Source organism: Mercenaria mercenaria, chromosome 15, assembly GCF_021730395.1.
Source record: "Mercenaria mercenaria strain notata chromosome 15, MADL_Memer_1, whole genome shotgun sequence".
Lineage (NCBI taxonomy): Eukaryota > Metazoa > Mollusca > Bivalvia > Venerida > Veneridae > Mercenaria > Mercenaria mercenaria.
Window position 1 is genome coordinate 54452852 of NC_069375.1, and position 26728 is coordinate 54479579.

The 26728-nt window shown below is 35.9% G+C and overlaps 1 protein-coding gene across 1 annotated transcript; it reads right to left on the minus strand.

Annotated features, from left to right (window-relative positions):
- Positions 1-4713: 4713 nt before the first annotated feature.
- LOC123554918 (endoplasmic reticulum mannosyl-oligosaccharide 1,2-alpha-mannosidase-like) lies at positions 4714-26670 on the minus strand. Its single transcript, XM_045345352.2, has 11 exons — positions 26466-26670; positions 23516-23773; positions 22282-22371; positions 19433-19487; positions 18490-18681; positions 16491-16639; positions 14694-14882; positions 11402-11589; positions 10262-10385; positions 9602-9796; positions 4714-8815 (listed from the first exon to the last, which is right to left on the minus strand). Exons 1-11 carry the CDS (start codon positions 26559-26561, stop codon positions 8480-8482), a joined length of 1872 nt encoding a protein of 623 aa, XP_045201287.2. The 5' UTR covers positions 26562-26670; the 3' UTR covers positions 4714-8479.
- Positions 26671-26728: the final 58 nt, after the last annotated feature.

The window sequence follows — 26728 nt, forward strand, 5'->3', positions numbered from 1 at the left end:
CATTGAATGAAAAATTAAGTAAGGCCAATCCGGTGTTAGCACCATACCGTACTTCTGTTGAAAATGCCATGGGACTTCTTTTATTATCGCGAATATCTATAAGTGTGTCAAAAGTGTTATAGACTGGTCACTGATTTGCTTACACACAAGAAATGTTTTTGTACAGGAAATAATGGCGATAGGCTTAAACTGTGGCGGTATATTTTTCTTACGAATGGACAAGTTTTTTATACTCATTTTATCGTATCAGGCCCCAAAGAGCAGGCCAAAATCTTGTCAAATGAGCAATATAAATTACGTGTGGAATATTTTAATGTTGTTGCACAATATTTTAAAGGTATTTTAAGGTACATGATTAACTGTGTTATGTAATAGGTAAGATATGGTAAAATTGCACTAGTTTCTAAAACTCTTATGTTTCATTTCGGTAAGGGTTTTCAAGATGTTGCTTCCAATTTTACACTGGTATGATATTGAGAGAATTGTATTAGGCTGGTTAATAATGCCCCCAAGTGGATGATATAATAGAGAACAAGTTCTTATATAATGGCAAGAACGTCTAAACCTCTCATATTTCATTTCGGTAAGGGGTGTGGATGATATTGCCTAGAACATTATGTGTATTAATGTATATTGTTTAATGGCTTATAGATGATGTTGTTATAAATGGATGTATAAAGTAAGTAATATTAAGGTAAAAGATTGTTCTTTTTACAGGCATTGCGTGATATATACATGTATATGAATGAAAGATACTAAAGATCAGCTTTATTATCATTCAGATATATGTCTCTAATGGCTTTTGGAAATATTTGTACATATGTGTGTGTTTCTCTTTATATATGTTTCTGTATATATGTATGTGCTACGTTTTGTGTGTTATCTTCATTATTGGAGGATAATAAATAAATAACAACACTTGCGATTTTTATGGGCCACTTTGATTGCAAATTCGCTGCATTTTTTTCGGTAAATCGTAGTCCTATTTTTAAATGCAAATTTGTAGAAACTAGGGACCTGTTCCGTATTATGAAACAAAATTAAGAAACTAAAACACTTTTGTGACAGTAATTTAGGGTGGGGTAGTGTGGGGGGGGGGGGGGGGGGCGAGTCCGAGGGGTAGAGTGGACAAGATACTAAGACAAAAGAAACACACACACAGAAAAAAACTCAAGTTAAAAAAAAAAAAAAAAAACTTTTTCCCAGGGGCTAGAGGGTTGGGGTTGGGCTGAGGTAGGGTGGGGTTGAAATGGGGACCGGCAAATGGAGGGACACAAAGATGTATGGAAAGCATTTCTATAAACACCTTTAAAATCACAGCTCTGGGAAAAACAAATATATTTGAGAAAGACAAAAGAAAAAGAGGCTTTCAATCTAATTTTTATTTTTAAAGTTTAAGTACCTGTATAACAAGAGCATCAAAATGACATAATGTATGTTTGTCACAGCAAATTACTTTTTGATTTGTTTAAATACTTTACTAATTGAGCAGACTAGTCACCAATTTTCTAAACAACAACTAACTGAAGGGACATTACTCCAGAGCAACACAGTCTATCTGGTTGGTTAAATTGTCAATTTGTGCAATTTTAGATAGGTCAATGGCAATTCTAGGACAAAGAGCTATTGTTTACTAATGTTGAAAACCCAAAGGGCAATAACTCAGTGAACAATCACTTGACCAGAAAACAAAGAAATTGTGCTGAAGATCTGCCTGCATGGATTATGGTCTCCACTGTTTGCTATTCAGTCTGTAAATTTTCAGTAAACACCCCTTTGAATAATAAATGGTACTGCTCATACTGAATAACAGACTAGTCCATTTTAGAAATTTAGCAGGGTAAAGTTTAAAGACTAACAGCATGAATTTAGGAACAATGTGTGACTAGGTATTGACCCATAAATATAACAAATAACATGCCTGCTGGCGGCAAGTGTTTTTGCCTTTGTGACCAGTGCAGACCAAGATCAGCCTGCACATCCATGCAGGCTGATCATGGTCTACACTTCTCGCTATTCAGTCAGTAAATTTTCATTGAACACCCCTACAAACAAGCAAATTTGATGAATTGGAATCCCCCGCCGAAATGGGTCAGAGTTGAGGAACGGCAAAAAAATATATCCTGCAAAAAGTTAAGAATGTTTCCAAGAAGCAAATAATTTCATTAGTCAAATCAAATTAAAAGAAAATGAATGGTTTGTTTGGGTGTGGGGGGGGGGGTGAGGATACAACAGTTTACATGTTGATTATAAATATTGGTAGAAAACGAAAAATGAAAAAAAAAAAAAAAAAATGGGGGGGGGGGGGGGGGGGGGGGGGGGGGGGGGGGGGGGGGAGGGGGGTGACCAATGTAAGGTGGTGACCAGGTGTAGGTACACAACATCACATGTTTATAATAAATGTGCATGGAAAAGAATGGAAGAAGTTTAATGAAATTCTTCCAATTGGTTGGTTTGTTATGTACAGATCTGTGGATTTTTAAACAATTAAAGGGCAATAACTAAATGGAAAATTGACCAATCGAAAAAAAACTTGAAGGGCATCGTCGCAGTATCTTGGTTCATGTCTATTTCAAGTTTGATGAAATTCTACCTGCTAGTTACTGAGAAATGGCTGCAGACGGACATTTTTCATTAAATCAAGGGCAATAACTCTGAGGGAAATTGACCTATCAAAAAAAAAACTTGACGGGCATCAGCGCAGTATCTTGCTTCATGTCTATTTCAATTTTGATGAAATTCTACCTGTTAGTTACTGAGAAATGGCTGCAGACAGACATTTTTTATTAAATCAAGGGCAATAACTCTGAGGGAAATTGACCAATCAAAAAAAAAAACTTGACGGGCATCATCGCAGTATGTTGGTTCATGTTTATTTCAACTTTCATGAAATTCTACCAAGTAGTTACTGAGAAATGGCTGCGGACGGACGGACGGACGGATGGACTGACTGACGGACTGACAACGCCATTTCAATACCCCCCTCCCGATTTCATCGGCGGGGGATAATAATAAATGGTACTGCCCAAACTGAATGATGGAACAGTCCATTCTAGCAATTTAGCAGGGTAAAGGTTAAATAAAATCATATTCCCAAACGGTTTATATCAACAGTCTAATATAACAGTTTATTGTTTAAAATATATTAATATGGTTTTACTGAACAAATATATAAAACAAGTAAGACTGAATAAAGCACTAACACTGTCATACACAGGATTTCAAAGGACTGACATGTATCAACATTTCGCACAATTTGCCATCACCATAACCAAAGAGATAAGAAAAATGTTTCTCCAACACCTGTATTCAAAAACATGATTAGTACTCTATTACATTTAACTATTTTAATACATTTACATGTATAACATGTATAAGGGTTGATCCAAAAGTAATGTCACTGCATCAATTGCGCATTTATTCATTGTTATTTCATTATACATTATATCAACATGTATGCTAATTCCGGTATAATTACATGCGTAAATATTATTTTCTTGGGTCGTTTCATTTTAAATACATATGTTGACCATGTTTCACTGCTGGCAATAATAGTGTTTCTTCCATAAAACAGAAATAACAATTGAATAAAGTCCACTACCAACTGACATCAAATTAATGCACCATATCAGATATGAAGTTATGTCTGTCAACCGTCAAACGTGAAAACTATAGTGCCATGTGCGCAAGTAAACTTTTGCTATGTAGTGCTAAGGCTTGTAGTTGCTAAGAGACAAAAATATAAATTTTAGACTTCAAAAACATCATCAATGTGCTGCAATCATCACTACCATGCTCTCTCTACATATCTCGATAAGTAAGCAACACATTTTTATAATATTTTCAGAAAGTACTGCAGATAAATCAAGGGACCTGTGTAGGATTTGTTGTTGTTTTCATTATCATCTATTTACAGCTCCATATGACATTACTTCTGGATCAACCCTTGTAGAATAAATAAAACAAGTAGAAAGATAGAGCATCAGAACTTTGTTTAAGCATGAGAAAGACTCACTGATATCAATATCTGAAACAACTGGACAGGTCCAGTGACAAAATCACCTTGCCAAATGACAAAAGGCTAACAAAAATAATATATATATTTGGAAAATTTTAAAGCAAGACAATAAACTGAAATGTACAATGCTAGCTACAACATCGCTGTTCATAAACAGTTTATTCTTATTGGTATTCAACAGACTTATTCTATTTCTAATTTACTGAAAAAAGAAATCTGAGATCAGTAACTAGCTGTTTCATTTCATTAAAATTATATCAAAACTAGAAATTACCTTTAAAGAAAGCTAGTATCTCCCCATAGGGCAGAATGAATGGCTGTGCAATATGTGGCCATTGCACAAAGACATGTATTTGTAGAAAAACAGTGAACCAATAGAATGTTTAGGATACAAGCTATTCTGTGGGAAAACAGACAGGGAAATCATTTAAAGTAGAAATGGTATTGTATACAACTAAAACAATAGCAACGTGATAAAACCATTACTAATCAACAAAAGCAGAAACGAAGGCCATGATTGCCCCATATTGCCCAGTATTGCTCTATATCAAGTATGTTGCACTCAAATATCTGTATATAAAGTTCAGATACCCATCTTGGTATATACTGGGGCATAATTTTTTTTAAAAGGTAAACAGAGTTATGGAACCTGTAGTGTTTTTTTTCATTACTGTGTCAGCAAAAAAAGTGATGTATTGCACATGTCATTAAAAACCTTTTAAATTTTTTTTTCTTTTTTCTGACCTACTCATTATATTCAAAGGATGCTAATGTTTGAAATGTGAATATCACCATGATTATGAAAAGTATACAAAGAAGCAAAATAAATGATAGAAAGATGGGAAGGTAACTCTGATACATTCCGGTAATGCTGTTAATGTTGCTACAACACTAATACATACAAAAACATAATTATACTACGAATTCCTTGAAACAAAAGTCTATGAGTTGCTGTTTCAGGAACAATAAATACATTGACAGGATATGTCAATTGTTACAAAAACCACACTAAGTGGCAACATAAAACATTCAATAATAACAACAATAACAAGAGGGCCAAGATGGCCCTAGGTCCCTCACCTGAGAAACACACCATAACACAACATATTAAACAGAGTAAACATGTTTGACCTAGTGATTTCATGGAAAAAAATATTCTGACCAATTATCATTAAAATTGGAGCAAAAATCTAGAGTATAAGTAAGTATTTTCTTTGATTTTACCTAGTGACCTAGTTTTTGACCCAAGATGACCCATATTCGAACTTGACCTAGATTTCATCAAGGCTATCATTCTGACCAAATTTCATGAAGATCAATTGAAAAATACAGCCTCTATCGCATACACAAGGTTTTTCTTTGATTTGACCTAGTGACCTACTTTTTGACCCAAGATGACCCTTTTCAAATTCGACCTAGATTTCATTAAGGTTATCATTTTGACTTAATTTCAGGAAGATCAATTGAAAAATACAGCCTCTATCGCATATACAAGCTTTTCCTTTGATTTGACCTAGTGACCTAGTTTTTGATCCCAGATGACCCATATTCGAACTTGACCTAGATTTCATCAAGGCAATCATTCTGACCAAAACTCATGAAGATTAATTGAAAAATACAGCCTCTATCGCATACACAAGGTTTTTCTTTGATTTGACCTAGTGACCTAGTTTTTGACCCCAGATGACCCATTTTCAAACTCAGCCTAGATTTCATCAAGGTAATCATTCTGACCAAAATTCATGAAGATTAATTGAAAAATACAGCCTCTATCGCATACACAAGGTTTTTCTTTTATCTGACCTAGTGACCTAGTTTTTGACCACAGACGACCCATATTTAAACTTGGCCTAGATTTCATGAAGATAATCATTCTGACCAAAATTCATGAAGCTTAATTGAAAAATACAGCCTCTATCGCATACACAAAGTTTTTCTTTGATTTGACCTAGTGACCTAGTTTTTGAAGCCAGATGACCCATTTTCGAACTTGACCTAGATTTCATCAAGGCTATCATTCTGACCAAATTTCATGAAGATCAATTGAAAAATACAGCCTCTATCACATACACAAGGTTTTTCTTTGATTTGACCTAGTGACCTACTTTTTGACCCAAGATGACCCTTTTCAAATTCGACCTAGATTTCATTAAGGTTATCATTTTGACTTAATTTCAGGAAGATCAATTGAAAAATACAGCCTCTATCGCATATACAAGCTTTTCCTTTGATTTGACCTAGTGACCTAGTTTTTGATCCCAGATGACCCATATTCGAACTTGGCCTAGATTTCATCAAGGTAATCATTCTGACCAAAATTCATGAAGATTAATTGAAAAATACAGCCTCTATCGCATACACAAGGTTTTTCTTTGATTTGACCTAATGACCTAGTTTTTGACCCCAGATGACCCATTTTCGAACTCGGCCTAGATTTCATCAAGGTAATCATTCTGACCAAGTTTCATTAAGATCAGTTGAAAAATACAGTCTCTATCACATACACAAGCTAAATGTTGACAGACGACAGACAGACGCTGGACATCGAGCGATCACAAAAACTCACCTAAGCATTGCTGAGGTGAGCTAAAAATAACTAGAACTATCACTGAAGGTGATTAATACCTCCATGCACTATTTTGATACAGGGAAGGTAAATTGTTGTGATCAGGACTTTTTAAATCCCAAGGGTGACACTGACTCTGGACCTTAGTGTTCACCTTGTATATCAACTTGATGAGGTAAAGAACTGATGCATGTTTATGAACATCCTTCCAGCTATAAATATGATATGAACTGGGCACAAGATAAAGCTGATTGACCTTTGACTTCCAAGAGTACTCTTGACCTTGGACCCAGTGACCTGAGTTATGCACGATTCTCGCATTATTATGATAGTTAATATCTACCTATAGTGACTTTAAAATCTATTAGTTTAAAATACAAGGACACAGTGGCCCTAAAGTTGCTCACCTGAAATTTGCTATTTGACCTTGAAGATATGTACGACATACTGAATCATGAATTTTGCCATTTCACTAAATTGTTTCATGGACTGACATTAATTCATAAAACCCTTTTCATTTCTGTATAACGTGTCCAGCCCTTATTCTGTTATCTGGATAAATGACATTTCATTATTACTTGCGATTTATCAAACATTCAGAACTACCTTAATTGCAACTGAAAGTTGTATACAATAATGAAATAACTTCATATATACATTTATATTAAGTAATTTTCTGTAATGTTTTGAATACTGTATAAATGTGTGTACATGTCAATGATGATGTATTCATGCAATAAACCTGCCTTAAACATGGTTCCAATGAAGAAAAAAAGTTTCTCCATTTGAACAAATGTCCTTGCCAGTATGTTACAAATTATTGTGTAATTGTGACCAGTAGTTTCAGGTATGTTTGTGCAAATTTCGAAAAAAAGGACGATGCCAGACCATCCACCTATACTACAGGTGAGCAAAAGGCTATTAGAACTTTGAACTCATGTGTAACCCTGACCTTTGACCTATTTACTGGGTCATCTATGATACTGTATCATGGTAATAATTTGTTATTTTAAAATCTGTAACATGATTTCAGAAACATGCTTCTGGAAAGGAATTACGGATAAACAAATCAAGGGATGTTCATCATTCCTATATACCCCCTATATACTTTGTACTGCAGGGTATAACAATAATAAATTTATTTAAGGTTTAGGCCAATCTTTGAGCTAGTTACCACAGACAGTTTAAATGATAAAACTGATTATAACTTTCTGGATACAGCACTACTGCCCTCGGGTAGAGGCCAGCACTTCACCTTATAATCATAATGTTTTGCTCAAGTACAGGCCAGCACTTCAGATTGCAATTCAACTGTCTTGTCTGGAAATCGACAAACACTTCACATTGCAATAAAACTGTCTTGCCTGAGAACAAGCCACATTTCAAACTGCAATTAACAGGCCACAACTTCCAACTGCAATGAAACTGTCTTGCCTGAGAAGAGGCAAGCATTTCAAACTGTTTTGCCTGAGAACAGGCCAGCACTTCAAACTGATTGCCTGAAAAACAGGTCAGCACTTCAGATTTTAATTAAATTGTCTTGCCTTTGATCTGGCCAGCACTTCAAACAGCAATTAAATTGCCTTGCACAGGCAAAGGCCAGCACATGAAACTGCAGTTAAACTGTCTTGCTTGAATATAGGCCAGCACTTCACACCACTGATAAAACATCTTGAGGAGTTTCAAATCAATTCTTTTAGCCCTTAATAAAAGGTTGTCTTTGCATTATATATGGTCACTGATAAGATAGGAATAAGACAGACATTGTCTTTATGGAACGACTGGTTTGTTGAAAACCCCAACATTAACACTCATACAGCTTTGTTCAAAATTAAATGCACAATCTTTCTCTGGGGACAAAAGGAATATCACAGTATCTGTCTACACTAACTTCACTATACAGATTTATAGATAGGTAAAGGATGTCCCTCTGTATTAAACACATACTCATCAAGGGGCAATAAATCTGCATCATCACTAAATAATAAATATAAATATTTCAATGTTTCTGCAAGAAAGAAACTTTCTAATTTGTCTCTAAAACTGGGGTTTCCTGCATTTTTTACGTTGTTTATAGAAGAGTATCCTAATCCCTCAATTCTAGCATGTTTCTTAAATGCTTGAAATATCTTCCATCCCCACTCTCTATATTGTTCATTTTTGGTGATCCTGTACAAGTAGAACAAGCTTTCCACTGTTTCTGGTCTCAGCAGGTTGTGAGCATCTAGAGGCTGCAAAATATAACAATAAATGTTCACTGTTACAAAAAACAATCATTTAACTGTGGAATTTGTATTTGCTGTCAAATATGTATATGGCAGCTGAGTGTTGCCCAGCTTTTCATTTCATGACTGAATTTAATCTGAGATAGATCATTATTTATGGATCTCTTTAATTCTCCCATTTTAACCTATAATAGGATACTGCAATTCTTATAGCCAGGCATATTTGCTTGTTACATCACATCCAACATTTTCTGCAAAGCCTCCAACAGGGGCCCCAAAGTTACAATATACAACAATCAAAGCCAATTAATTTGTACTTTAGAATACTTATCTGACTGACATTACATTCAAATGTTTGCAATATCATATCTAAGGTTATAAAATATGACCTACATTTTATATTGAAACATATTCTGTATAAGTAAAACTGTCCCAACAAATAACCATGTTTTAACTTAAAATCATAAAATGAGCCGTGCCATGGGAAAACCAACATAGTGGCTTTGCGACCAGCATGGATCCAGACCAGCCTGCGCATCCGTGCAGTCTGGTCAGGAGACATGCTGTTCGCTAACGGTTTCTCTAATTGCAGTAGGCTTTGAAAGTGAACAGCATGGATCCTGACCAGACTGCGTGGATGCACAGGCTGGTCTGGATCCATGCTGGTCGCAAACCCACTATGTTGGTTTTGTCATGGTGCGGCTCAAATTTTATGCCTACAAAAATGGAATGATTTTACAGTAATCCTAAGATGATAACCAAAAACAGGGAAATGATAAAAGAATATTATACCTTCACTATTAAATCTTCAGGAGCACCTTGTGCTTGATTGAAATATACAATCTCAGGGCTTAGATGTGTGGGCATTCTGGCATACATCTGGTAACATGTACTTGTGAGTGCCTTTCCAAGGTCTAAATGATCATCTGGTAGCCCATTCAAGTGTCCCAAGGCAAGTGTACCACCCATAAAACACACTAGATGATCCTGGAACAAGGTAAAACATACAACATGAGGATCAAGTGACCAATGCATCTTCACAAAATATCAAACAACAGAACATTAAAATGTAAATAGTAAGTTAGATAAGAGCACCATCTGCAATAAAAGTTTCAAAGTTCCATTATTCAAGACAAGAGTTGTTCAGGGGACAGTATCACCCAGTAAATCACAATAAAATGATGTCACAGACTGCTACCAGTGCAAAATAAGTGGCAAAATACCATATTTTCTTTCAATTATCTTCATTTCTTCAATTTTTTTTTTCTGCAAAACAGATTCATGACAGAATGTTTTTTTAGGAGTTCTGGGTATCATTTCAAGTAGTATTTTTGAAAATTCAAGTAGTTTTCCAGCTTCTTTATGGTTCTACACAAATTCAATGAGTTTCAAGAGCAAGCATCAAAATCAAGGACTTTTCAAGGACTGTGCAAACTCTATTTGTAGACTTACCATCTTTGGACTAAAATTTCTCCCACTCAACAGTTCACCAATATATGTCAACTTAGACGGCTCAGATTTTCTGACTAGATGTGTTTTCATGCCCTCAACAGCTTGTACATAATCATCCTTGTATCTAAAAAATAAACAATGAATTATTATTCATAATGTGAGATTAGCCATAATACATATTTCTGATCGTATAAATTGACTAAAAGTTTACAAGAACTGCTGCAGTTTTAAAAATCAATTTCATTGGTTTCATCAAGACATAATAAAGTTCTGTCACTAAATGTATTCCACAGATAAATGCTTCTGAAACAATACCATGGCTGATTTAAAACTGCCTCAATACTCAAATGCCTTGTACACTATCCTGTGAAAATGGCATTTTATCGAATTAATTTTAAGTCTCCTGTTTGTCACTGCCTCCATTTCAATACTATGACACTGTGTTGAAAATTTTCTCTCAATGACAGTGTGACTGATATGGCTATACATGTACATTAAATAAAGAATATACATTTATTAGCATTGTGTAGTTCAATATTGAAAACAGGATATCTGCAGGCCATTCCATCATCTAACATTTATTTCCTAGACAGAAAATATCCTGTATAAAGTGAAAAGTAGGTCATGTCACTAATAAATTCAATCTCTTACTATCACAGATCACTCAGTTACTGTGATAACTATGATAACTTATATGAACTGGCAATATTAGTTACACTGCTTGTTGGTGACAGGATACGGGATATATGCTGTCGAGGAAATCCATATCAGGCGAGAGCGAAGCTCGAGCCTGATATGGATTTTCGAGACAGCGTATATCCCGTATCTTGTCACCAACAAGCTATGTAACAATTTTATCTTGCCAACTACCCTTTACTTACATGCTATAATCTAATATTTTGTAAATTAACAAAGTGGCGGCCATTTTTCTAAATCAAAATTCATATCTGAAATGTACTAGCAGGATATGGAATATATCCTGTCTCCACGTGACGTCTATTGACCAATAGAAATGCAAGAAACTTGTAGGACGCAAGATAATATTTCTTACACCACTTTGTGTTCATATCAACAAAATAATTATGTACTAAAATTACAAAACAACTGCCATAAGTTTATATTTCGGTACAGAATACATACTTCATTTCAGTTTTGCCTGTCTGTAACCACTGTTTGAGTAGGTATTCATAGTAACTATCTCCTCTAGCCCCAACACTGATGGTTCCCGAGTTACGTAACTTGCCACTTTGTGCATTAATGAAGATAGGAACAAGGCCATCTTTCTTTGGCTCATCATGTACATGTTGATATACCTCATCTACCGCTTCCTGCAAAACAAATAACAACCTTAACCCAATTTTACATACAAAGTAAAACAAGAGTGCCAGACTGTCACAAAATACGCCTGTCTAAATATTCAGTTACGTAACATAAAGGTAATAATGTTGATGTTGTATGCCTTGCTAACCAAAAAAAAGAGTAAGAAGGAATCGAGGTATTTGTGAGGTTCCATGTGGGATGAAATTGACAATCGGATCAAAACTGTTTGAATGGACAAGGCTAATTTCGCAGATTTTGAGTAATTCAAGGGCCATAATCCAAGAGTGCCTGGGGCGATTTGGCTGGTTATCGAACTTGGCTGAGATATTATGCCCACAAACATTGTCAGCAAGTTTGGTGAAGATCTGATGAAAACTGTTTGACTTAGAGAGTGGACAAGGCTAAATTCGCAGTTTTTCAAGTAATTCAAGGGCCATAATCCAAGAGTGCCTGGGGCGATTTGGCTGGTTATCAAACTTGGCCGAGATATTATGCCAACAAACATTGTCAGCAAGTTTGGTGAAGATCGGATGAAAACTATTTGACTTAGAGAGCGGACATGCTTTTGGACGCCGACCGCCGGCCCGCCCGCCACTGGTGTTCACATAATATGCCTCGCTCTTTCAGAGACGGGCGTATAAAAATACAGTCAATCTATGTTTGCTCATATCTTCTTTTCAATCAAACTCACTGTCCAGTCTTGACATAATACTTACTGCTCTGCCTTGGATGGCTTGAATACAGATGGATGGGACTTTCACTGGACCAACAGGCCCCATGTTCACAAACCATTTTCAGTCTCAGCTGAGTTTGATAATGAAGCTTTGTCATTTATATCTAAATAGCATGTTTAAAACTAAATTTTAAGTTAATAACTATTTTCAAGTGGCTATTCAGTATTGATGGTCAGTCTCAGATGAAATTTAACCTTGAAGTTTTAGTAAAATTGATATTAAAATTTCAAACTCAGCTGAGACTGAAAACTGTTTTGTGAACACAGGGCCTGAAGTTGCAAGTCGAATCTCAGTTATTGACTGTTTGCCTGATTCAGCTGTGAAAACTGTCTATATGCTTTTGTAATTTTTTTACCTTCTAAATCTAGTTATTAAAAACACTGACTTCAAGTTAAATGGTACACAATTAAAAACATCCATTGGGGCAGAATGTAAAACCTTAAATGAATATATGTGATGATTAAGACTTATAAGGGGATTTAATACTTAATAAAGACATTCATTTCAATACATAAACCACTTGTAGGAAAAGACACTTGGGATCTGTGCTCCCACCTCCACCCACCCCCAACTACTATGCACATACATATGCACTGTATATCATAAAGTACTCACTGATAAATTCACACATAAATCACTTGCTAACACACATATACAATATGCACTCAGAAATTCACACCTCAAACACTCGCTCAAAAATTCACATCTCAATTACTGTACAATCAAGCACAGATTTGCATTCTAACAAATATCTACTTGTTCGTGTCATGCAGGTTTTGGAAGTACAATTGTATCGAAATATTTCAAATTTTTTCAAAAATATGGTCCGATGTTCAGAATCTGGAAATTCCGGTATTTAGAAGTACGGTCTATATAGAAAACAGGAGAAAAATTGGGACCAAGAAAATCATCCTATTTTCAGAAGTTTCCGGTTTTTGGAAGGTCCGGTATTCAGAAGTTCCACTGTAATTAGTTATTTTACTATTCTATATGTCTCATAATTCTGCATATTAATGGCCATTTACTTGTGTTTTAATGTGAGTAAATGGAACAGACGGAAATAAAGAAAATAGTTCTAAGTAAAATGGGGAGATTAATTCATGAAATATTGCAGCCAGAGTTATTGCCCTTGTGTCATATGATGTGGGTGATGATGAGGAATAACTATGTTAAGTTTGAAGTAAACCCATCAAGTAGTAACAGAGATTAACTGAGAGTGCATAAAAACTAACTAAGGTGCGGACGCAGAAACAGACGTCTCGGGGAGTAGGACAGCCCTCCATATACTTTGTATAGTCAAGCTAAAAATTTTAACCAAAAAATTCAAATTTTCCGAGTATAAGGAGGGCCATAATTCTTACAAAATGCAAGTGAGAGTTATGGTTCTTGGTCTACATATTAAACTAATGATGATAAACAAGTAGGCAAAGTTCAAAGTTAGCTCTATATTGTTAACCTTTACCCTGCTAAATTTCTAAAATGGACTGGTCCATCATTCAATTTGGGCAGTACCACTTACTATTCAAGGGATGTTCACTAAAAATTTATGGACTGAATAGCAAACAGTGCAGACCATGATCAGCCTGCACGGATGTGCAGGCTTATCTTGGTCTGCACTGTTCCCAAAGGCAAAACCACTTGCCCCCAGCAGGCTAAAGTTTAACAAAGCCTACTCTGATGTGGCCTAGTGACCAAGTTTTTGACATTTATAATTCAGCCTCAAACTAAACCTTGTTTTCACAGAGGCAAATATTTTGATAAGATTTTAAGAAGATGAGTTAGAAAATACGGCCTCTAGAGTATTGACAAGATTTTTCTGTAATTTAACCTACTGACCTAGGTTTTAACCTTTAACAACCCACTTTAGAAGATGAGCTAGACTTCATGGAGCCAAACATTCTGACAAAGTTTTAAAATGATCATGTAGAAAATGTGGCTTACAAGGCTTTTCTATAATTTGACCTAGCAACTCAGTTTCAGACCTCAGGCAATCCAGTTTTGAATTTGACCTACATTTCCTAGGGACAAACATTCTGACTTATATCTATAATACTAAAGTAGAAAATGTGGCTTCTATTATAACATGGCTCTGCTGTAGTATCTACTATAAAACTGCTGTGCTTTAAAGAAAATGTGTATTGATTTTTCATATTAGAATAACAGTTTATCATTGCAAATCCTGTTTAAAAGCTCGAAGGGACAGATTTATAAAACATAAAATCTACTTCCATTTCTATTCAATGTTTCAACATATAATATATTTACAGTAGAACATAAGATCACAAAACCAAATGATCATCTAGGAAATCTAATCAGGAATACAGTGTAACATTTAGGCTATCATTTCATGGACAGAGAACTACTCTTAAATACTGCACCTTGTATTTTGCATCTCCAGTGACTTTTGAGAGATCCCTGAACTCTATCTGTATGGTAGTGACTTCAGATGTACTGCTATCTGGCCCCCATCTTGGTGCATGGGCGTTACCTGTACGTAGGTTCACATCCGAGTACGGTACACGAGATGGAGAGTTAAAACATGGCAGCAGTCTGTCCCCTAAATCCTTCTGTAAACCACAAAAAAACTAGAATTTGCTTCTTAACAAACAAACAAAATATCCGAAATCAAAATTGACTTTTTTACACAATGTGGCATTTCAATACTGTAAGTGTAGAAATATTCGCGGGCTTCAAATTTTCGCGATATTCACGGTGATCGGCAGTCAGCGAATTCATGATTACCGCAATTATTTCTACACAAATTTCTACTTATAAGTCATATTTTCGCGCAAATGTGAACCATCTCAATCTTGAGTCCGTAAAAGTATGCATGATACATTTATACATTTGTACCTTCATGTATATAATGAATATAAACAACTTGTTAGTTATTGTAATTTATTAAATCATTGAAAAAAACAAACAATTGTTGTTTCGCGTTATGTTTTACCTTCGTTTCGCGTTATGTTTTATCAAAACACTTGCAAACATGCACAAACAAGAGGGTCATAATGACCCTGGACTGCTCACCTGAGTAATATGAGCTACATGTTTTAAATGTCAAACTGATGCTAAAATATTAAGAAAGTAGGTCAGTAGGTCACATTTATGGTCACTGAAAGTCAGTTTTAAGATCGGCGTGCAAAACTGTACATCCAAATTTCAAGGCTGTATCTTAAAAAACAAGAAAGTAGGTCAGTACTTTCAGAGGCCATAACTCTGGAACCCATAATGGAATCTGGCCAGTTCAAGAAAGGAACCAAGATCTTATGGTGATACAAGTTGTGTGCAAGTTTGGTTAAAATAAAATCATAAAATGAAGCTGGTATTGAGCAGACAAGGTCAAAATAGCTAATTTTGGCCCTTTCAGGGGCCATAACTCTGGAACCCATAATGGGATCTGGCCAGTTCAAGAAAGGAACCAAGATCTTATGGTGATACAGGTTGTGTGCAAGTTCGGTTAAAATAAAATCATAAATGAAACCACTATCGTGCAGACAAGAAATTGTTGAAGCACGCACGGACAGACGCACGGACTGAAGACAGACAAAGGACGAAGGGTGATCACAAAAGCTCACCTTGTCACTATGTGACAGGTGAGCTAATAAAAAGTGTCAAACTCAGCATTCATTAGATCACTTTCTATCAGTTGTGAAAGCATTCGCTATTCAGATATAATTTCTATTGTTGATTTAATTCAGTCCTTTTATAAACTGTCCAGGTATTTTTGTTTGCATATTTTTTCTATAATCAATACTCCTGTCATTGTATATGTAGGTGTTGACTGAAACACAATTGTTATGTCTATAAACTATCAGAGGCGTATTGCAGGTTGGCTAACTATGTACTGTTATGTACCTATGACTAATCCTTGACATTGCCCCGATTCGTCCCTGTTTTATACGAGTTAAAACTCTTGTAGTAGCCTCCCTTGAGTGGATATTTTGCCGTGCGTGAATTTATGATTTTAAGTCTATGTCTCTGTGAATTCAAAATTGCGCAAAAATATCTACGATGCCAAAAATGGACCGTTCCGCAAAAATTTGTTCCTCGCGAATTCATATACACTTACAGTAATATATAGCAGTTACAAAATTACTGACAATTTTATATTGTTGTACATCTTCAATATTATACTTAGAATCAAAGATATATAAAAAGATATATCAATTTACAGCTTTTGTCTTGAAGACAACGTCTCCAGTGAGGTGATATGCACTCAGTAACCCTCCAAGAACACGGATTGTAATCTCAAACAAGTTTACGTCCTTGTCTTTATCAAATGATAAACCATTTGCTGCAAACTGTCTCGCTTCTTCATATTCTGAAAAAGAGAAGTTTAGAGGATCATGCAACAGCACATCTCATTTCTTTTTCATCAGTCTAAGATGGCAATAAATATCTAAATAATATACCTGTAAAGAACAAGCTAGGTTAACATATTGCCCTTTATATAAACTGGACAAGATACTAAGAGACAATAAGACAGACATGAAATTAAAAAAAATTCATTCCTTCAGGAGGTAGATTGTGTGTGTGTAGAGAGGACTGAATACTAAGGGACAATACCATTATCAAAAACTGGGGAGAAGTTGGGTACTAATGTGGGCAGGGTGGAGGATAAGATCCTGAGACAAATTCCAAAACCAAGAGGGCTGTAGCTGCCCCAAGTTGCTCATATGAGACTGACTATTTGATCTTGAATATATGACTGACACACTGCATCGTGAATTGTATTACAACTGCGTTAATAAAACAGGTTAAGTGCTCCTCTTTGGACAAATATAAGAGGTCCTAACAAGGATGCAACAGACCAAATTTTAATGAACATCTGCCAGAACAAGTAATTTCAGGATATTACTATTTTTAACTAAATCGTTCCCAAAAGTGGCCGAGTTAATGAAATCTTTAAATCTCACAGAACTATTCAACATTTATTCAACATAGATATTGATGTCATAACACTGTGACATCATGATGAAATGCAACTGACACTGTGCAGTTAAAATGTGTATAATTTGGTTTAAAGTATTGAAAATATAATGAAAAAAAAAACAAACAAGAGCTGTCTCCATAGGATGACACATGCCCCCGATGGCACTTTGAATGAATAGTTATGGCCGATGTTAGAGTTTAGGACCTTTGACCTACGGACCTGGGTCTTGCACGCGACACGTCGTCTTACTGTGGTACACGTTCATGCCCAATAATTTTAAAATCCATGCATGAATGACAAAGATATGGACCGGACACGCCCATCAATGCACTATCATGAAATATGACCTTTAACGTCTAAGTGTGACCTTGACCTTTAAGCTATGGACCTGGGTCTTGCGCATGACATGTCGTCTTACTGTGGTACACATTCAGGCCTAGTTATTTGAAAATCAATCCATGGATGACAAAGATATGGACCGGACACGAATGCACTATCATGAAAAATGACCTTTAACGTCTAAGTGTGACCTTGACCTTTGAGCTACGGACCTGGGTCTTGCGCGCGACATGTCGTCTTACTGTGGTACACATTCATGCCAAGTTATTTGAAAATCAATCCATGGATGACAAAGATATGGACCGGACACGAATGCACTATCATGAAAAAGACCTGTAACGTCTAAGTGTGACCTTGACCTTTGAGCTACGGACCTGGGTCTTGCGCGCGACACATCGTCTTACTGTGGTACACATTCATGCCAAGTTATTTGAAAATCCATCCATCGATGACAAAGATATGGACTGGACACGAAAATTGCAGACAGACTGACAGACGGACAGACTGACAGACGGTTCAAAAACTATATGCCTCCCTTCGGGGGCATAAAAAAACAAACTTGTTTTACATGTAAGATGAAAATATTTTGCACTTGTGAACACCATATTACACGATTTCAAACGTGGATGTACCACTTGTGATAATACTGCATTATGGTGTTCACTCTGTGAAATATATTTTAATCTTACACTGAAATGAACAAATATCCTCTATATCATGGGGAAGGTTTGTGTGAAGTTTGGTTCAGCAGTGATAAATAATAACTAAGATACGAGTATATACTGAGAAACTACAAACAATGCTGATGGTATAGCAACCATTCTTGTCACCGAAAGACATTATAGTACATTTTTACTGTGTTCTCAAACATCCTTTGTATCTTAAAAAGATTACTTTACCTTCTTCTAGACCCATTATGATGGTTGTGTCTATATTATCTACAATTGTGAGTCCAACACCAAACCACTCGGAATGGCGCTTGGACACAGGGTGGAACTCATCATGCCCCCATGCATACTTCTTATAAGCTGACCAACATTCCTTGAACGCTTCAATTATAGCCTTCTGTTGAGCATTATGCTTTCTGTTAGCTGTAAAAAATAACCATTGCAATTATAAAATACAAGTTTCATACATTTTATAAAAAGAGTTTTCAGCTACCATTTCCATTTACTAAGCTCATGTGAAAGTGACAAGCTTAACAACAGAACCAAAACAGATGCTATAGAGCAAGTTTAATGAAAATCCAGCCGTTCATAAGAAGAAGTTGTTTACAGATATTTCTATTTTTAGATCTAGCAGTCCTTAAAGGGTACAACAGCCCCAATTTAAACAAAGTTGGGAGAGAGCCTTATAATGATGCTACAGATCAAACTTGATGAAGATCCACCTTGTGATTCATGAGGAGAAGTTGTTTAAAGGTGTTTTTTTCTATTGTTAGCTCTGACAGTCCATGAAAGGGGCAAAGTTGAACCATTTGAACAAATTTAATACAGGACCATGCCAAGACTAAGTGTGGTGCAATTCTGACCAGAACTTTCAGGGGAGAAAATGTTTAAGTAGCTAAAAACAAATATGTTTGGGCACAGAACGATGGACGAAAGTCCATCCATCAATATCCATCAATACTAATCAGTAAAAAAAAAATAAAAAATGCTATGTTGAAGATGAGGCATAATTTTGTATAAAAAAATAGTGTTGATACACAAGCCAAAAATTGGGTGAGTACTTTCATGGTTAAAACAAAGCCTACACTGTATGAAATTCTCATGACTGGTGGTAGACAATTTTATAGAGGAGGATGTAAGCTTTCTACGAAAGGTAGAAAGGTAATATACTCACGATCAAAGAAGTCGTATTCTAAAGATGGCTTCATAACTTCTACTTCTTCCTTCTCCTTTAATAAAATAACAGCATAATGCACTATCAGAAAATATCAAAACTGTGTACTACATGTAGTAGCCCCACTGAAAAACAACATAATGAGATATAACTTGCTCCACTGACCTAAGAATCTTTTAAAAAAAAGCCCATGCAAGGATTTTATGGACTAATAACTCTGGGTGACTATGTGTTTTCCTAAAGTCAATAATGTGGCCCCACCCCTGCTGAATTGTTTCATGCTTTTGATATATTTCAATTCAACTTGGAGGCTCCTGGAAGCTTCATGAAATTAGCAAGTTACAAGTGCTGGACATGCATTTTCTTGAGACAACCGCAAGTGTCTTTTATCACAAACAATATCCATCTGAAAAAAATGCAACATCAAGCTTTTATACATAAATTCCTAAAAATTCCTTTTGTCTTCATCGGACTTTAGTTCCCACCTCCACTGATTTTGTAATGTTTTTAATGTACTTTGTATTTAACCCTTCAAGTAAACACTTCTCATTTCACAACTTGTAACAGCTGCTCAAAATTATTGCATAGTCTTTCTTTGAAAGTATGCCAGAAGAGATTTTAAAAACTGCAATTTCAATGGATGGCAATATCATATGTTGAAATTGCAAGACTAAATAAACTTTTATATTACAATCGGTTGGGTGTGTGGCTCACTGGGGGTGGAGGTGGGATGGATATAGATACTACAAATATCATCAAGAAACACAAGAACTAGATGCCTAAGGGCAACATGTCAAGCCCGCCAGCTGTCAAAAAGTCTGGGAGTTGCAGACAAAACTCTGACTCACTGAGACAAACATTTGTGCCAAATAAAACAATTGTGTCAGGTTATTTTATAATCCCACATTCAATGACAAAGTTTTTGTCCAGACAAGGTCAATAATAGCATATTTGACCTTTAAACTCCAAGTGTGACCTTAACCTTTAAGATATTGACACAAGTGTTGCACGCAGCATGCCGTCTCATGGTGGTGAACAATTGTGCCAAATTATTTTAAAATCCCACAATCAATGACAAAGTTTTTGTCTGGACAAGGTCAATTATAGCCATATTTGACCTTTAAACTCCAAGTCGTCACCTCAGTGCAAGAAATGGATAAGTGCATTGACTTAAAGGACTTCTTCACTTTTTGCGCTAAGGTGACGAAGTGTGACCTTGACCTTTAAGATATCGACGCCGGTGTTGAACGCAACACACCATCTCATGGTGGCAAACAATTTATGCCAGGATATATTATAATCCCACATTCAATGACGAAGTTATTGTCCAGACAAGGACAATTATTATTATTATTATACCAGATTTATATAGCGCCCTTTTCATGATCAATTTCACGTTCAAAGGTGCTTTACATAGTTCAAATGCAGCCACACAGGGCGCATAATTCATCCTCTACTAGTACAGACACAGAGTGATCTGACCAGAGGGACAGAGTGAGACAAAGCCCCCACGACAGAGAGACCAGAAATCAGATACAGGCTTGTCCGGCTAACTTAGCTTAGCTCGTTACGAATAGACAGCCTGGTTCTTTAATGTGCCCAGTGTATAGCACTGATACACACAAGGTCATTTTATGACATAATTATAGCCATATTTGACCTTTAAACTCCAAGTGTGACCTTGACCTTTAAGATATTGGCACGGGTTTTGCGCACGACACGCCATCTCATGGTGGTGAACAACTGTGCCAAGTTATTTTAAAATCCCACAATCAATGACAAACTTATGGTCCAGACAAAAAAATCTGGACGGACGGACACACGCACGCACGCACATACACCGAACAGCCATTTGGACAACTATTTCTTCACTCCTTCATGGGCTCGACAAAAAAAGAAACTGAAAGAGCAAAAAAAATCTTAAGGTTGGGTCTGGAAGGGGGTGCTGGAAGGATTAAATGCCAAATAAAACAATCAGGTGCAGAACTCACATGCTGATCAACATTCCTATAAGTTTAATGACTCCTGGTCAAATACATTTTTAGATATATGCGACACAAACTTTTAGGCCCATAATCCATAATTTTGACTAAGTCAAGGTTGTAAATATTCCCATGCAGAATGAAAACCCAAAGAAAACCTCAGGTGATTAAATTCACATGCTGAAAAATACTCCTTTATGGCTACATAACGCTAGGTCAAATACTTTTAGCGATATACTGTGAAATCATTAATATTTAAGGGGGATTAATTTTCATGGATTTCGGGGTTGAGTCAATCCCATCGTACAAGAAAAATTCCCATTCATTTTATTTTCAAAAGTTGAAATCCACAAATTAATATCCCCACAAAATTGACGTTCTGACCAGAATCACAAAATTTCATGCCCACAAAATAAGTGATTTTACAGTATACGACACATAACTTTTAAGCTCTTTGTACATATTTTTTACTAACTCAAGAACCATAACCCTGGTCTGGCTAAGTGAATTCCAAATTTTATAACAATCCTCTAATGTTTCAGGTCAAACACTTTTTGGATCATGCAAGACACAAATTCAGACAGACAGATAGACTAGACTATGGACCAAATTCAGACAGACAGATAGACTATGGACTAAGGTAGATCTAAGTGACCAACTAACCCCAAACTTTTGTGTGTGTGTGTGTGTGTGTGTGTAAGGGGGAGGGGGCACAAATATCATGGACTTTTCCTGATTGCCCTGTAGTATGTTAACCATAAGTAAGTGCTTAACTAAGCCAAAATAGGGAATGAAAATTTTAGACATTCTCACTGAAGAGATAGGGCCAGATGTTCAGGTATATGTTGTATAAATATCAAAACTTACTTGTTCTTTTTCTTCCTGTAGTTTATCATTATTTTTTTCTGCAGGTGCATCAACAACCTTGTCAGCATCATCCCTAGTCTTCACATTGTCCTGGAAAACAATGAATATTTCTTTATTTTCTTCACTACCATTACCTCTCAGGCTTATTTCATTAACCACAGACTTGACATTTTCAACAACAAAAGTGTCACAATGGCCCCAAGTCCATAATGAACTCATTAATTTCATGGATCAGGCAAATCACTCAATATTTTAAACTATTAACAAACAAGTAATTAATGATGTTCAGCTTAAACTCCTATACTACTACTAACTATAAACTACTATACATGACTGGACTTTTTGTTAAAGTTCTTGTCACACAATGTCTCTGAATCAACAATATTGGACCATATATGGTATCATTTATCATGAAGGTATCTTCACCATGTCTTGGCTGTACTTTGTCAGAAACGTTAAACCTATGTCGGTGTTTCACTGTAACAAAAATCTTAAGTACATGTTCTAAAGAGTTTTTGACCAGTGAGTGAGTTTTTGCTTTACATGTGACAAAATAACTGACTCTGTTCATGCTATGTTAAATTTTGACTGGCAAGTGCGACCTTATCTCTGAGCTAGGGGCCTGAAAGTTGTGCATGACACATCATCTTATTATGGAATACATTTGTGCCAAGTAATATTAAAATCCCTTCATGGATTGTTGAGTTACAGACCAACAGGAAAAAAGCCCTGATAATTTTTGACCTTGATCTTTGAGCTAGGTGTCTGAGTTTTGCGCATGACATGTCTTATCATCATCACGGGAACCCTTGATAAATGACAGACAAAAAATTGCTGGTGGGTGGACAAGTGGATGGACAGAATGACAGAGATTTTTACTGTACAGTAATTATATCTGGCTACTCTTTTGTTTTCTCTCTCTTGTTATTTCTAGCCATGTTAAAGAGTGTTTCGCCACATAAAAGAAACAGAATTTTAATGCATAGAATTACTGATATCTATTGTTCTCCTAGACACATAACTATTCTACTGTACGTTCCAAATGATGGATGGACAGATGGAAAACTGCAATCTTATAGTCCCCGACACTGGTTTTCAACAAGTAGTGGACTATATGGATGATGGGTGGATATCCAACAATCTTAGAAGCTCATGGGTGAACTGAAAAGTCATGCACCCTGTCAAGTCCAGCAAATTAAAATGTTTCCTTTGAAATTCCATATCTCAATATTACCATAATATTGTCAAGTTGTTTCTGTGCTTTTTCTTTCAAATCTTCGAGTTTCTTCTTTTTCTCAATTTCCATTTCTTTCACAACTTCCTGTGGTAGTTTGTCTGCTGGATTATCTGGTGGCATGTTTACAGGGATCATTCTAGTTGATTTCTTACTGTTGGACTGGAAGGTTGGATGGAAGTAGATAAAACATAGAGCTGCCATACATATAAGAAGGACAATCACTGTTCTCTGTAAACTTGATAATCTTCTCCATGACTGAAATGTATACAACATTTTGTACTTTATATGCTGTAAACACATCATTATAATGTTCTGTAAACTATACATGTATACCAAAAGAGCCACAATACTCTCTGACCTGATAATTTAAGCCATCCCAAGAAGCTAAATGTGTAAGGCTAATACTGGATTTACACAGGCAGTGATGTTGTATTTATATGAAGAAAAACATCTACCAAGTGTAGGACTCAAACCCACGACCCCCAGCTTGAAAATCAGGTGCTCTACCAAATGAGCTGATCAGGCTTCTGGTTATTCAGAAGCCTCGAATCACTATATTTCTGCGTACTTTAACTTTGAAGGCTTTAATCCTATTGATGAATCGCGTAGGGAAAAGGGCATCAACTGTTCTGCTTTCCAACAGAGTATAACCTCTGCAAACACTGCATGCTCTACTTTATTGGCAACTTACATTGTAGCATACCTTTACATTGGAATCGCAATTGATGCAAGGCATCAACTATTAAGGTGCAAACCGCATGCTCTACTTATATCCTGACCATTCTAGCCCGTAACTTTATTTTTACCTTGTCATCATTAAGAAGAAAAACGTCTGCCTGTGTAGGACTTGAACTCTGCTTGTTTAAAAAATTGGTTATTTATTTCTAAAGATGTATTGCTTTATGAATTAATTCATTGTTTTTAAATCTGCAAGTCATCACTTGACTTGATAACTATTTTACCATGTCCTGTTAATTCATTAATTGGAAGTAATTTCCTAAAATTCCTTAGGAGTTTGAAATCTGGTAATTTGGTGGTAAGTGTTGAAAAAGGTCCATGAAATAAAACAAATAAAATAAAATTTACAAGAAACACTTTTTCATAAAAGTTTGTTTAAGAACTATAATGCTTAAACAAAACTATTAATTAATTTGGACTTTGAAAATTTTCCAACGAGCAACAGTTTTTAGATCAAGAGAATGTCTCTCAATCCAAGTGAAGTCTCCAACCTGATAACAGGTAAAATATTATTAAAACATAACTTATTCATTAAGAAATCAATTACCGAAAAGCTAGAAAATCCCTAGTCCAACAAATTTGACATGATTCTAGGAAATATTCAGTTATTTTTCTTATGGGCAATATCTCCACTTAATTGCGTCAAACACTCGAAAGACCAAAATAGTGGAGGAGATTTCCGATAAAATTGTCATCACTGCTGATTTAGGTTTAAATGCCAATTTTGTTGAGCATATGAGATAAATTCAAATGAAACATACATGTATAAAAGGGATTCAATTCCTCAATGATTTATGTAACTAGATGCTCACGGGCAACATGTCGAACCCGCCAGCTGTCAAAAGGACTGGGAGTTGCACATGACACTCCCTGTCTCATTCAGGCAAACATTTATGCCAAATAAAAAAGAGATTGCAAAACGTTACAATATAAGTTATTTAAAGTAACAACTAAGGGACGTAAAAAAAAAAAAATTCTAAGTCCACACAAAAATCCTCACCAGAAGAGATAGGTCAAAATTCACCTGAAAATTGGATGTAACATTCATGTTGTACTACAGAAAAGTGGTCTTGATTTTTCCCTTCGACCAGTAATAAAAAAGTTACAATATAAGCTATTTATAGTAACAACAAAGGGAAGTAATTCCAGGATCTTGCGCAGGACACTCCGTCTCATGATGATTAACAATTGTGCCAAGTTACATCAAAATCCCTCTATGCATCAAAAAGAAATGCTTCAGACAAAGTCATTCTTGTATCTGACCTTTGACCTCTAAGTGTGACCTTGACCTTAGACCTAGGGACCTGGTTCTTGCGCATGACACTCCATCTCATGGTGGTGAACATTTGTGCCAAGTTACATCAAAATCCCTCCATGCATGAAGAAGAAATGCTCCGGACAAAGTTGTCATTCTTGTATCCTTTGACCTCTAAGTGTGACCTTGACCTTAGACCTAGGGACCTGGTACTTGCGCACGACACTCCGTCTCATGATGGTGAACAATAATTGTGCCAATTTACATCAAAATCCCTCCATGCATGAAGAAGAAATGCTCCGGACAAAAGTCATTTTTGAATTTGACCTTTGACCTGTAAGTGTGACCTTGACCTTTGAGATAGGAACCTTGGGTTTGCGCACGACACTCCGTCTCACTGAGGTTAACATTCATGCCAAATATAAACAAGATTGCTCCATGCATGTCAAAGTTATGGTCCAAACAAACAAATCCGGACGGACGGACGGACGCACGCACATACACCGAACCGCCATTTGAACAACTATGTCTTCGCATCCGCACGCAGGCTCCACAAAAATTATCAAATAATTTCCAAAATTACGAATTTTCTGGCGATTATAATGTAGTGGACACTTATAAATGTTTACTGCATCTACACGGCATTATGTGCAAGTGATAAAACAAATAACTTTACATGACCGTGTACTGTGATTTATCTTTCATTATTTTGATATTTCAAATTAAGTTTTCACGGTATCTATTTAAGAATAAATTTAAAGGTTGCCCGTCAGAATCATGAAACAATTAAAATTTGGCTGTCGACTTATTTTGACTAGAAAATCCCTAGAGGATATGCTAGCCGTCCGGTTACCAGATGGCTAGAATACAGGTTAGGTGTCTCCGGTTACCGTACAGCTAGACACTTCCTTGTTAGTAAGTCACAAGATGCTCAACACATCTGGTTCAACATACCCTTGTCCATGATTGGCCTCTGTAAGAGTTATAGTCAGAGTCTTGAGCAAATCCCAGATTAATGGACACTCCATCTCTGTGCTGGTTTGACATCATGATAATATTTTAACTTTCCTTAGTTTTTAAAGCACAAATTTTAATTCTGTTTAAGTTTGACAGATCTGAAGTCGTGTAGATTTATCAAATTCATTCCAACGCTTGAAGCTGTATTTTCAATCGTCTGGCTGATAAATTTCTCTTGTGACGTTTGGCAGTTGAAATAG